General features: G+C 41.9%; 1 protein-coding gene across 2 annotated transcripts; it reads left to right on the forward strand.

Annotated features, from left to right (window-relative positions):
* Positions 1-3,303: 3,303 nt before the first annotated feature.
* On the forward strand, positions 3,304-5,699 carry LOC115175097 (ras-related protein Rab-33A-like). 2 transcript variants are annotated; one of them, XM_029734276.1, is made up of 2 exons: positions 3,304-3,712; positions 4,714-5,699. In XM_029734276.1, exons 1-2 carry the CDS (start codon positions 3,344-3,346, stop codon positions 5,161-5,163), a joined length of 819 nt encoding a protein of 272 aa, XP_029590136.1. In that variant the 5' UTR covers positions 3,304-3,343; the 3' UTR covers positions 5,164-5,699. The 2 variants fall into 2 exon arrangements, with proteins under 2 accessions (XP_029590136.1, XP_029590145.1); XM_029734285.1 differs by having other exon boundaries at positions 4,720-5,699.
* Positions 5,700-13,424: the final 7,725 nt, after the last annotated feature.

The raw sequence follows: 13,424 nt of genomic DNA on the forward strand, positions 1-13,424 counted from the left end.
CAAGCTTCCTGCCATCCAGGAACTATATAATAGGCAGTGTCAGAGGAAAGCCCACAAAATTGACTCCAGTCACCCAAGTCAGACTGTTTTCTCTGCTACCGCATGGCAAGCGGTACCGGAGCGCCAAGTCTAGGACCTAGCTAATCAAGTCTAGGACCTAGCTAATCTAGCTAATCAAGGCTCCTTAACAGCTTCTACCCTCAAGCCATAAAACTGCTGAACAATTAATCAAATGGCCCCTGATTATTACATTGACCTCCACCCCTCCATTTGTTAGGTATACTGCTGCTACTCGCTGATTATTATCTATGCATAGTCACATTACGCCTACCTACATGTACAAATTACCTCAACTAACCTGTTCCCCCGCACACTGACTCAGTACCGGTATCCCCTGTATATAGCCTCATTATTGTTATGTTATTGTGTTACTTTTTATTTTATACTTTAGTTATTTGGTCAATATTTTCTTAACTCTTCTTGAACTGCACTGTTGGTTAAGAGCTTGTAAGTAAGCATTTCACGGTAAGGTCTACACTTGTTGTATTCGGCACATGTGACAAATAAAGTTTGATTTGATCACTATTGCTGCAACAAATGGAAAAGAAGGATGAGGGGGACTTTACGTGCCATGCTAAGAATGAGCTGGAGGAGGATGAGATGAAGGTGAGCGTAAAAGTAGGTCCTGACCCCCCCCCCCCCCCCCCCCCCCCCCCCCGAATCACATCTAGGATCTAAGGCTCAGCTGTTGCTCACGGCCCAACTAGGAGACTCTGCCTATATAACTTGTCAAGCGACTGGGGATCCTCCACCGACCATTGTGTGGCTCTCACCAAGCAATGATGTCACCATATTGTCTTCAACCAAATAACAAATCTTAGGTGATGGGACTTTAGTGATAAAGAGGGTGACTTTGGCCGACCAAGGGAAGTATGCTTGTGTGGTAAGGAATTCTGCTGGGGATTACATCAAGAACACGAACTAGAAGCAAGAGAGGCACACATCAATGACCAATGTGGAAGAAGCAGTATGAAAGTGTTGGCAGTATCTTATCAGACAACACTGCTCGACTGCAGAGTGGAGGGTAAGCCTGAGCCACGCATTGTCTGGGCCACACCATACGGCTTCTCTCTGCCAACACCTGGGAGGACGCTTCCAAGTCCACAAGACCGGGAGCCTGGAGCTGCGTGGAGTGAGGAAGATAGACGAGGGTCAGTATGTATATCTGGCCAAAAATCACTTGGGAGAAGCAAGCCTGGCAATTGAGCTTGGAGAGGCAACCATAGCAGAAAAGCTTAGCTTCGCCATGCCGAACAGAGATTTTACCAAATATGCAAGATGGAAGTGATGGCCCTCTGGAATGTTCTGCCTGTGGTAAGCCAAACCCAGAGTTTGTTTGGATCCTGCCAAACGGCACAGTTCTGATGACTGGCACTAGACTCCAACGCTTCACTCACTATCCAGGAAACGAGATGTTGCGCATCGCCCGGCCAGTGACAGCTGACAAAGATGTTTATCGTTGTCTGGCCAAAAACGTGGCTGGGACAACAGAGAAGTGATATGCTCTCAAACCAGGAAGAAAGCCTGTGATTCAAGGCACAGCAAGGGGCATGAATGTCATGTTTGGCCAAATTCTTAACCTGCCGTGCTCTGTGGATGGCTGGCCACAGGCCTTGATTACATGGACCCTACCAAACAGCCAGGTCCTGGACAAGCCCCAGGTTAGTGGGAGAATTACTTTTTCATCAAACGGCAGGGGAACTTACGGCAGGGGAACCTTTCTCATTTGATAGCAGAACCTACGTCTGCAAGGCCACCAACACATTTGGATCATCTACGTTTTCATACCCAGTTGCAGTTATGGTGTATCCTCCACATATCACAAACGCACCCCCTTCCATCACTGGAGTCCACAAGGGCTCGCCAGTAACATTTAACTGCATCGCTGCAGGCATACCAAAGCCTGAAATTACATGGACTCTACCTGGAAGAACCACACTTGCTCCCAACAACCATTTGACACCACAGGAAGGAATTCACATGACAGTTGAGGGCAACATGGTCATACAAGATCGAGTTCTTATGAATTCAGGGATTTACAAATGCAATGCAAAAAATGCTCTAGGAAGTGACTTCAAAGCAACATATCTTCAGGGGATCTGAGCCTCAACCAAATAGAAGTGCCTAAATTAGTCATATTTGACAATTTCAATTGAATTCTAAACCTTATCGTCTAGAAAACCATATGTACAATGCAATTATGTAATGTCACTAAAATGATACAAAGATAAAAAAGTGTCCTTAAATTGTTGGCTGAAATATAAGCATATGGAACAACAAAAACTGAACTCTGATGTACCTTAGAGAATGCTTTTTTTATAGAAAAATATTCCTGTCTGTAAATATCTAAGAATACTGTTGACTGAACTCTCATTGTTGTTTTAACTATACAACTTTTTTTTTACTAAGATACAGTTTACAGGTGACTAGTGTTCCTTCTGACCATACAAAAAAGTAAATGTGAATTGCTTACATCGGAATCTGTCTGTATGCCCTCTGATTGTAAGCAGTGAGAATCCAATTCTGGAGCATGCTTTCAGATTTCATAGAAACCATTTCAAACAAATGAGCCTTTCATAGAGAGTAAAAAGAAGCTTTGTGTGATACAACTGTTAGAATTGTTTTCTACATAGCTAATCAAAATGGAGATCAAGTATATAACTCTACGAGCTCTTTTGGAACCAATATTTCATTAGGTGAGTGACATGAATTTGTTAATTACATTGTTAATACATATTTGGTGCATTTTACTTAATGACTAGACCTACATATTTAATTATAACAGACCTATGATATCCAGTGCAAATGGGAAACATGCATCATTGGTGCACTTACTTGAAACCTTTCAAGCTGCATTATACATCAGACACTTGTCTTGCGTGGACAACAGGTTTGAGGCAAATGCATTTGCGCCATTTTGGATGATGGCATCTGATCAGTGGTCTTCACTAGTTGCCCCAGCCACAAAGTCATAAACCCCGCCTGTTTATAGAATTGATCTTCTTAAAATCAGATTTTAAACCTAACCACACTGCTAACCTCATGCCTAACACTAAACCTTAAATTAAGACCAAAAAGCAACAAAAAATAAATAAATGCATTTTTACGATATTGCAAATATTGACGTTGTGGCTGTGGTAACTAGTGGAAACCCTGATCAACTGAAGGATCACATGATTTTTCTGTGTGAAATCAAACCTTACTGTCAAGAAACGATTGTATATACATAAATAACTATTTAGAAATAGGGGGACTTTGAAATAATTGTATTTCCCCTTCTTCCATGAGGAAGCGGATTGCTGTTGTTGCCCTGCCTGGCAGCCTCACCTTCCTTCCCCCATCCGCGAGAACAGTACATAACTGTGTACATCAACTTAGCGTAATGGCAAATGAATCTCTTGAAAATGATGGAGGGACCGGTTCGAGAAATTCAAGAAATATACATTTCACATCATCTGTGGATCTCAGCACGTCCTTGGAATCGAGTGTTCAGACTCGAATATTTAAAATAATTGTAATCGGGGATTCAAATGTAGGGAAGACCTGCTTAACCTTCCGCTTCACCGGTGGGAGCTTTCCAGAGAAGACCGAGGCAACAATCGGTGTGGATTTCAGGGAGAAAGCAGTGGAAATAGAGGGCGAAAAAATAAAGGTAAGAGCCTACTTAAGCATCTGATCGAGACAGGGCCGCTTTTCTTTCTTTCCTTGTGTCAATTAATCATTTATGTGTTCATCGCTTCAACCGTTATACATCTATGCATGACATGTCAATAAACCGAGTAGAGAATTATTTCTTTCCAGAGTCCATACGCAATTAAAATGTTCCATTTATATTTAGATGGGTTGTTAGGTTGAATTTTTCTATTAAGTAATATATCAATCGGCAATGTTTGCATGTTTTTTAAGTTAAGGGCAGTATCATGTTATTGTGACGACCCTGGGTTTATAAGCGCGGAAATCGACTCTGCCGCTTGAGCATGCTTTTACAGCACAGTCGATAGCGCACCGGACCTCGGGCTTGAAGGTCGAGGGTTCGAGACCTGCTCCCTGCCTGTTTCATCACATTATGTTGCATCAGAGCACCATCACCATCATATCCTCAGATCACCTACTGTTTTCTTTGCACCTGCCTATAAACGAGTCGACAAACCTCTGAATGCCCCCTGCCTAACATGATGACCTAGTCCCAGTGTTTTTAGCAACAGACAGTGACATAGCTAATGTGATGTTTTAACAATATTTCTCTTCATCTGTCTTCTCATTGAGATTCACCATCAAAATAAAACCTGTGCTCAGTATGAAAGCATAAGCAATAGAGCCTCTTTGTTCAATTATCTATTATTCATAAATGGAAGACATGCACTAATGCAGCATTCAAAACATTGGGCCTTGTATAAAAGCATATATGTGGAATTAATCTGTCCTCCCTTTTCACATGGGAATTGTTCATGTCCACTGGCTTCATAATGCAATGATCCTCCAAACATAATCATTAAACTAAGCCGGTTACCAACATTTTACTTTGTACATTGTCCAGTTTATTATTTATTCTGATTATGTTTCAACCCATTTAATATACCATCTATCTCTGACCAATACCCACGATTACTCTCTGACCACTGGATATGTTATTACTCCTTTACTCCTCAACAGGTGCAGGTGTGGGACACTGCAGGACAGGAACGCTTCAGAAAGAGCATGGTAGAACACTACTACCGCAATGTGCACGCTGTCGTTTTCGTTTACGATGTCACTAAGATGAACTCATTCCAGAACCTGAAGACGTGGATCCAGGAGTGCAACGGGCACCGTGTCTCACCCACTGTGCCTCGAGTACTGGTGGGCAACAAGTGTGACCTGGTTAGTCAGATACAAGTGCCTTCCAACACTGCCCTCAAGTTTGCAGACGCCCACAACATGCTGCTGTTTGAGACCTCGGCCAAGGACCCAAAGGAGAGCCAAAACGTGGACTCCATTTTCATGTGCCTGGCATGTCGGCTGAAAGCCCAGAAATCCCTGCTGTACAGGGATGTGGAGAGGGAGGACGGAAGGGTTAGGCTTTCACAAGAGACAAATATTAATAAGAGCATCTGCCCTTGCTGAGGGAAGTAGTGTGACTCTCCTCCACTCTGCAATGATTCCTCCTTTTAAAACTGCTGTGGCTTGAATTTAAGAATTTAACATAAACAACATAAGAAGAAGATACTGTTCTAATGTTAACATTTCTTGGAGGAATGTGAGTGCAGTTATTTCCATTTTTTTATTGAACGGTCTAATACGGTATTGTTGTCTGTCTGTATACACCTCTTTTTTACCCTCTTTTGCTTTACTCTCTTTCTTTGATATATTATCATTATCACATTCTGTGTTTCCTCCTAATAATGGCCTTAAGGCAAGAGATGTTATCCAATGGTGTGTTTGTAAAATATGTTTATTTATTTTGTATTTGAGTTGTACATGTCTGTACATTTTTGCTGTCAGTATTATTGTTTCATGCAATATACATGTGTGTAACATGATTGTCACAATCTCACAAAGGGACTTTCATGAAGACTATTCCATGTCAGACTATTTGGGTATACCAGTCAAAAGTTGACACATCTACTCATTCCAGGGTTCTTTATTATTACATTGTAGAATAATAGTGATGACATCAACACTATGAAATAACACATATGGAAAAATATATATTTTAGTTTCTTCAAAGTAGCCACCCTTAGCCTTGATGACAGTTTTGCACTCTTGGCATTCTCTCAATGTATCTATACAATCAGAGAGGAAGAGGCAAAGCGAGAGGAAAAATCGGTCTTCTCCATCAGGAGTTTTTGTATGGAGGTCAATGAGATTGTGTAATTTGGTCAATAAATAATGGAATGGCTTATTTGCTATGCGAGGCATATTTGATCGCATAACAAATAAGGGGGTCCCGTGTGGCTCAGTTGGTAGTGCATGGTGTTTGCAACACCAGGGTTGTAGGTTCGATTCCCATGGGGCACCAGTATGGGGGGAAAAAAATATGAAATGTCTGAAATGTATGCATTCATTACTGTAAGTCGCTCTGGATAAGAGTGTCTGCCAAATGACTAAAATGTTATGAGTGTACTAATATAAATGTTATAAGTGTACTACTAGGACACGTAAAACTTTATATCGGAGTTGTGCCTCTTGTTCACATGGTCAGTGCTATGCGGGATCCTTGGGACTTCCCTACCCTTCACCCATACCATTTCAACTTCAATGGGGCAGGGACGTCCCAAGGATCCCAGGATATTACTGATGACCTTTTTCTCATTTCTTAATCCCCACAATGCATATCAAAGTTGTGAAGGTATACGCTGTATCAATTAATAAGGCTGATGAAACAGATCAAAATGTTTAGCTTAAAATGTTGATAAAGTGTTATTGCTTCACATTTTAAGCGCAGCAATGTAAACACGGTGGTAGGCCGAGCAGTTTCATAGATTTTGAGATGGAAATATCAATTCTAAATTTTGAAAGATGGGAGATGTAAAGATGCAACAAATATCATGGATTACTAATATGACTAGGATAATGCCTTTGGCTGCTAGATAATGAAAGAAAGTTGTTTTGAAAACCAATAGAACATGAGAGTGCATATGAGCAAGTCTTTATAAAATAATTGCCTCCACGTTTCTATGGTGGGATTTTGGCTATAGGCTGCTTTGAAGCAAGGTAAGACATGCCTCATAATAGGAAGTAAAACGTCCAGGTTTCAAACAATTAAGAAACAGCAGATGAAAAGGCTTTGCCAAATACCTTCTCAATTAAATGTTAACTAGCTACAAAGTAGCCTATGCCTACCCAGAAGAATGATATCATGATTATTTGCATCAATCCAGTGGCCATTTGTTTTGCAAACGCCATGTCATGTGCGCTACAGAAACACTGCTAACCAAACAACAGTGCTAGGTGCCTGCTCAGTTGAATTAAAGTCTAACTACACTCAAAAATCTAAATGTCTTAGATTTTTACCAGACCTCAAAAGTGGTCTCCTGATGCAGTTTAAGCATTGTTGTTAACTTAGAACATCCAATTTTGTTGTTTTCTATTAAAATAAGGATTAAAAAAAAAGAAAACTTGTGAATTTCTGACTCAGTTGACCGTCTCAATTATCTATTTCAATAGTAGGCCTAGTATTAGCCTACTTGCACAGAACAGCTTGGGTTGGCCTGACTGAAAGACCAATATGAGATTTCTCATTTTAGGTCTTTGAGAGTCTATGTCACTGTTTGTCATTAAAAAAAATTTAACACGGCACTGTGCCTTCGCCAGGTGGGCCGGTAGGGACATTTTTGGCTAAATTTGTATATACTCACTTCTCCAGGCACCACTACACCACTGCCGACACCGTATTTCCTGTTAGCATTCCTAAGATCTGGAGAAGCACGTTTTGCAAGCATGAAGAAGCCAGAGATAGCCAGACTAGTAAATTGGGCTAGGAAAAGAAGGTGGGTATTGGAAAAAGGCCATCAGTGCATGTTCTGCAAACAGTACAGCGGATAAAGGCACGGCATGAGCGTGGTGAATGGATAGACGTGGTTATGGACAGTGAGAAGAAGGAGAAGAGTTGAATACAGTGGGAAGAAGTGTGTTGAGGAAGAATGGCGCCAAGTAACCTGACGAGAGTGAGGATGAATTACCTGTGGTGGCAGGTGTGGTGAAGACCTCAGAGTCCGAGTCTCGCCCCGATGGTCATGCAAAGGATGATTCAGGCCCAGTGGGAGTGAAAGTTTTGGAGAAAGTGGATCTCTGTCTTTTGGCTGATCCATAGGTAGTCTCAGGCTGGATAGAAAAGAAGTTGGGTGCTATTAAATCGGTGAAGGTAGCTCGAAGTGGATTCTTCTGTCCAGAGGAAGCATTGTCACGCGCCTAGGGCCTTCCCTGTGGCTCAGTTGGTAGAGCATGGTGTTTGCAACGCCAGGGTTGTGGATTCGATTCCCATGGGGGGCCAGTAAGGAAAATGTAAAGACCTGTGACTTGCTTTGTTCTCCGGAGCAGGGCACCTTTGAAAGTAGTGATTAGTGAGGTGGCGTTAAGTGTTAAGGTGGAGCAACTGAAATGTAAGATTCCTTGTGTCTGTGATGCCCACCGTTTGGTGCGATGAAGCTCCAGTGGCAAGCGTGGTAAAACTGAGAAGACACTGTCTGTCCTTTTAAGTTTTGAAGGAGGGGCTTTACCTGACAAAGTCATGTAAGGATATGTCAGTTATCCTGTGGGAGCTTTTGGGCAGAACCCACTAAGGCATTTCAGATGCCAACCTTATGGTCATATTCCAGTCTGGTGTATTCCGGATGCTTTGAACATTAACACTCGAAATTGGACGACTTTGTTACTTTTTGATTTTTTTATGTGGTTTGACACTTTATTCAGACAGTAATTAAATGAGATAGAAAAACAGGCAAATGCTAGAAACAGTGGCTTAGAAGCAGAGATTGATCCCTGTTCTCAGGTGGAAAGTTGTAACACTGCCTGGCACATGTTGTATACGACGAAACCAAGGCTCTGCACAGGAAATATTTTTTTTATTTATTTTACCTTTATTTAACTAGGCAAGTCAGTTAAAAACAAATTCTTATTTTCAATGACAGCCTAGGAACAGAGGGTAAACTGCCTTGTTCAGGGGCAGAACAACAGATTTTTACCTTGTCAACTCAGGGATTTGATCTTGCAACCTTTCGGTTATTAGTCCAATGCTCTAACCATTAGGCTACCCTGCCACCCCCAACCCAGCTAACAAAATTACGTTCCAGGACGTGACCAGAAAGTTATTTTAAGTCATAACGTTATTGTGAAACGTTCCTTCTACGTAGCTGTGGTGTCCGCTGACAAAACTTACGTCCCAAGTCTTTTCAGGACGTAGAAATGTGGGGGATTTTAAACAGCTAAATAACGTTATTCAGTAACGTTATAAGAGTTGTCCTTGAATCTTCCCTGAACATGCACACTGTAACGTGCCTTATTGGTACTGTAGGTTCCCACTGACGAAAGTTACGTTCCCAGTGGTTACCAGAAACTGCATTTTATGGTGCTCTCAACGTACTTTCTGACGTTTAGCGACGTTATGGCATGGATGCACCCGGCCTGCCACAGGAGTCGCTACAAAATTACGTTCCAGGATGTGACCACAAAGTTATTTTAGTCCCTACTTAAGTCATGATAACGTTATTGTGAAACATGCCTTCTACGTAGCTGTGGTGTCCGCTGACAAAACTTACGTCCCAAGTCTTTTCAGGATGTAGAAATGTGGTGGATTTTAAACAGTTAAATATGTGTATTTTTAGGTCAATCTCATAACGTTGCTAAATGTCCAAAAGTACGTTGAGAGCCCCATAAAATGCAGTTTCTGGTAACCACTGGAAATGTAACTTTTGTCAGTGGGTACCTACAGTACCAATAAGGCACGTAACAAGGACATCCCGGATGGCCAAACCCTCCCCTAACCCGGACGACGCTGGGCCAATTGTGCATCACCTCATGGGTCTCCCGGTCGCTGCTGGCTGCGACAGACATGTATCGAACCAGCATCTGAAGCAATGCAGCTTGCACTGTGATGCAGTATCTTAGACCACTGCGCCACTCGGGAGGCCCCTTAAGACACGTCATTTAATCTACCCTGAACATATACACAGTATCCTGTCGGTAGGTGTCCACTGACGAAATATGCAAAATTCCAGAAAATATATACACTGCTCAAAAAAATAAAGGGAACACTTAAACAACACAATGTAACTCCTAGTCAATCACACTTCTGTGAAATCAAACTGTCCACTTAGGAAGCCACACTGATTGACAATACATTTCATATGCTGTTGTGCAAATGGAATAGACAACAGGTGGAAATTATAGGCAATTAGCAAGACACCCCCAAAAAAAGAGTGGTTCTGCAGGTGGGGACCACAGACCACTTCTCAGTTCCTATGCTTCCTGGCTGATGTTTTGGTCACTTTTGAATGCTGGCGGTGCTTTCACTCTAGTGGTAGCATGAGACGGAGTCTACAACCCACACAAGTGGCTCAGGTAGTGCAGCTCATCCAGGATGGCACATCAATGCGAGCTGTGGCAAGAAGGTTTGCTGTGTCTGTCAGCGTAGTGTCCAGAGCATGGAGGCACTACCAGGAGACAGGCCAGTACATACGTGGAGGAGGCCGTAGGAGGGCAACAACCCAGCAGCAGGACGGCTACCTCCGCCTTTGTGCAAGGAGGAGCAGGAGAAGCACTGCCAGAGCCCTGCAAAATGACCTCCAGCAGGCCACAAATGTGCATGTGTCTGCTCAAACGGTCAGAAACAGACTCCATGAGGGTGGTATGAGGGCCCGACGTCCACAGGTGGGGGTTGTGCTTACAGCCCAACACCGTGCAGGACGTTTGACATTTGCCAGAGAACACCAAGATTGGCAAATTCACCACTGGCGCCCTGTGCTCTTCACAGATGAAAGCAGGTTCACACTGAGCACGTGACAGACGTGACAAAGTCTGGAGACGCCGCGGAGAACGTTCTGCTGCCTGTAACATCCTCCAGCATGACCGGTTTGGCGGTGGGTCAGTCATGGTGTGGGGTGGCATTTCTTTGGGGGGCCACACAGCCCTCCATGTGCTCGCCAGAGGTAGCCTGACTGCCATTAGGTACCGAGATGAGATCCTCAGACCCCTTGTGAGACCATATGCTTGTGCGGTTGGCCCTGGGTTCCTCCTAATGCAAGACAATGCTAGACCTCATGTGGCTGGAGTGTGTCAGCAGTTCCTGCAAGAGGAAGGCATTGATGCTATGGACTGGCCCGCCCGTTCCCCAGACCTGAATCCAATTGATCACATCTGGGACATCATGTCTCGCTCCATCCACCAATGCCACGTTGCACCACAGACTGTCCAGGATTTGGCGGATGCTTTAGTCCAGGTCTGGGAGGAGATCCCTCAGGAGACCATCCGCCACCTCATCAGGAGCATGCCCAGGCGTTGTAGGGAGGTCATACAGGCACGTGGAGGCCACACACACTACTGAGCCTCATTTTGACTTGTTTTAAGGACATTACATCAAAGTTGGATCAGCCTGTAGTGTGGTTTTCCACTTTAATTTTGAGTGTGACTCCAAATCCAGACCTCCATGGGTTGATAAATTGGATTTCCATTGATTATTTGTGTGATTTTGTTGTCAGCACATTCAACTATGTAAAGATAAAAGTATTTTTAATAAGATTATTTATTTCATTCAGATCTAGGATGTGTTGTTTAAGTGTTCCCTTTATTTTTTGAGCAGTATATATCTTTTTTTTTACTTAAACTGTATCACAATAGATTCGTAAACAAAATCACAGCAATAAGCTCACAAAATAACAAGTCAGTAAAAACATGTGTTAAAAACAGTGTTAATTGAGAAATCAATCCAAACACTAAATAGGCATATGGCATATATGACAACGGCATTTCGTTGACATTAAGATATTTAGATTCAATAATATTGCAGGTTGCAATCTTCTCTCAAATCTGGACGCATTCAAGTGGCTCTTGATAAACAGCTAACTTATTTTTGTCAATTGCTGTTAAAATACTTGATGTAGATTTCCCATTTTTTACAAACAGATACATTTTAAATGGCCATCCTTACCATTTTCTTTCGATAGTGGGAGTCTCTAAGTGTTTCACAGATATCCTTCAGTTCCTCATTTGTTTCTGCTGGGTTTTGCAGCATTTCAAGTTGCCCCAAGGATTCCGACTCCATAACTTGGTTCAGAACAGTCTTGAACTCTGTACGGATCATCTCCAGTTTCACCATTATCCTCATCTCCACTGCTTGAAGATCTGCAAAATAATAAAAGACTCAACAGTTTAGCTGCAAGCAGCGTGACGATAGAAGCCATGAGTACCAGGCAGGACATGTATCAAGGCCATGTGAAATACTTCGATCAAAATATCCACCCTCTCCTTTGTAAATAGAAAACAAATTGTGCAGGCTACTTTTATGTCCGTTTTAGATTATGGTGATATTATCTATATGCATGCATCGGCAAACACATTAAAACCACTGGATGCTATTTACCATTGTGCACTCAGGTTTATCACGGGTGATAGTTACAAAACTCATCACTGTATCCTTTATCAACATGTGGGTTGGGCCTCTCTATCTGTGAGGCGAGAGCAACATGCTCTCTTGTTTATTTATAAAACGCTTCTTTTAAAACTACCTCCATATATATCATCATTAATTTCCACTAGATATACAAATTTTAAAACCAGATCACAGATGTGGATTACATTAGAGACTCCTGCGGTCTCCACAGAGTTGGGTAGGACTGCCTTTAGTTCCTTTGCGCCTTATTTATGGAACAAACTGCAGATCCAACTTAAGGTAGACACTCTGGTGTCCCTTGCCCATTTTAAAAATGTTATGGAGGATCAATATGATGTTATCTGTGATTGTTTCTGTTGAATTGTGTCTTTGTTTTGTATGTTTGAAATGTTCTTGTCTGTATGCCTAAAACTGTATATGTCAACATGTTTACACAGGGCACAGCCGTAAAAGAGATCCAGGTCTCAGTCTGTTTTCCCTGTTAAAATAAAGATTAAAAAAATAAAATAAAAAAAAAATATGTATTGATAACCATATAGCTGCTGACAGCCATACAATTTGGAATTGATGTTGATAATACAAGAGAAGCAACATTTTGTAACATATAGGCTAACATAATATACCTTTAATGTATTCAATGTATTCAAATTCACAAAAAGTATTTGTAACAAAACGAGGACTAAGTCAATATTTCACTGATCTAAAATGTGCAAGTCCAATTGAGTTTCATTTAACCCCTTCAGTAGTGCTTTTCCTGCAAGTAATCTTTCATCTTGTTTGGCAAAGGCAACTTCTGGATAAGGTCGATCCGTGTGTACTGCCACAGGCTCATCAAGCAGGGATGGCAGCTCTTGGTCTAAAATATAAGTAAAAAATCATGCAGTTATTTAAACTTTCTACATTTACGACTTCAAGATCAATACCTTGATGGCTAAAAAAAACTGATTCTGATGCTCTGTCTTGGCCAGCTTCTTCCTGGCTGCCACTTGGACTAACTGAGAAAACAGAAGGAAAAAAATTAAGACATACTTTGCATGCTTTTGAAACTGGCACAAAACCAAAAGTGAAGGGATGTCAGTCAGGAGCTCAGTGGGAAGGTTAATGAATCGAAAAAAAATAAATGCTAAGCATCATTTTTTGTTTTAAATAATGCTTTTAGTTTGATGGCAAATACATACAGATATTTACAAACATGGCATCACACTTGTGTTTTACCCAAGAAGAATATCGTGATTTCACTGCTGTTGTAAATACAAGTTTCACCCATACACAGCACCAC

This window comes from Salmo trutta, chromosome 3 (assembly GCF_901001165.1).
Source record: "Salmo trutta chromosome 3, fSalTru1.1, whole genome shotgun sequence".
Lineage (NCBI taxonomy): Eukaryota > Metazoa > Chordata > Actinopteri > Salmoniformes > Salmonidae > Salmo > Salmo trutta.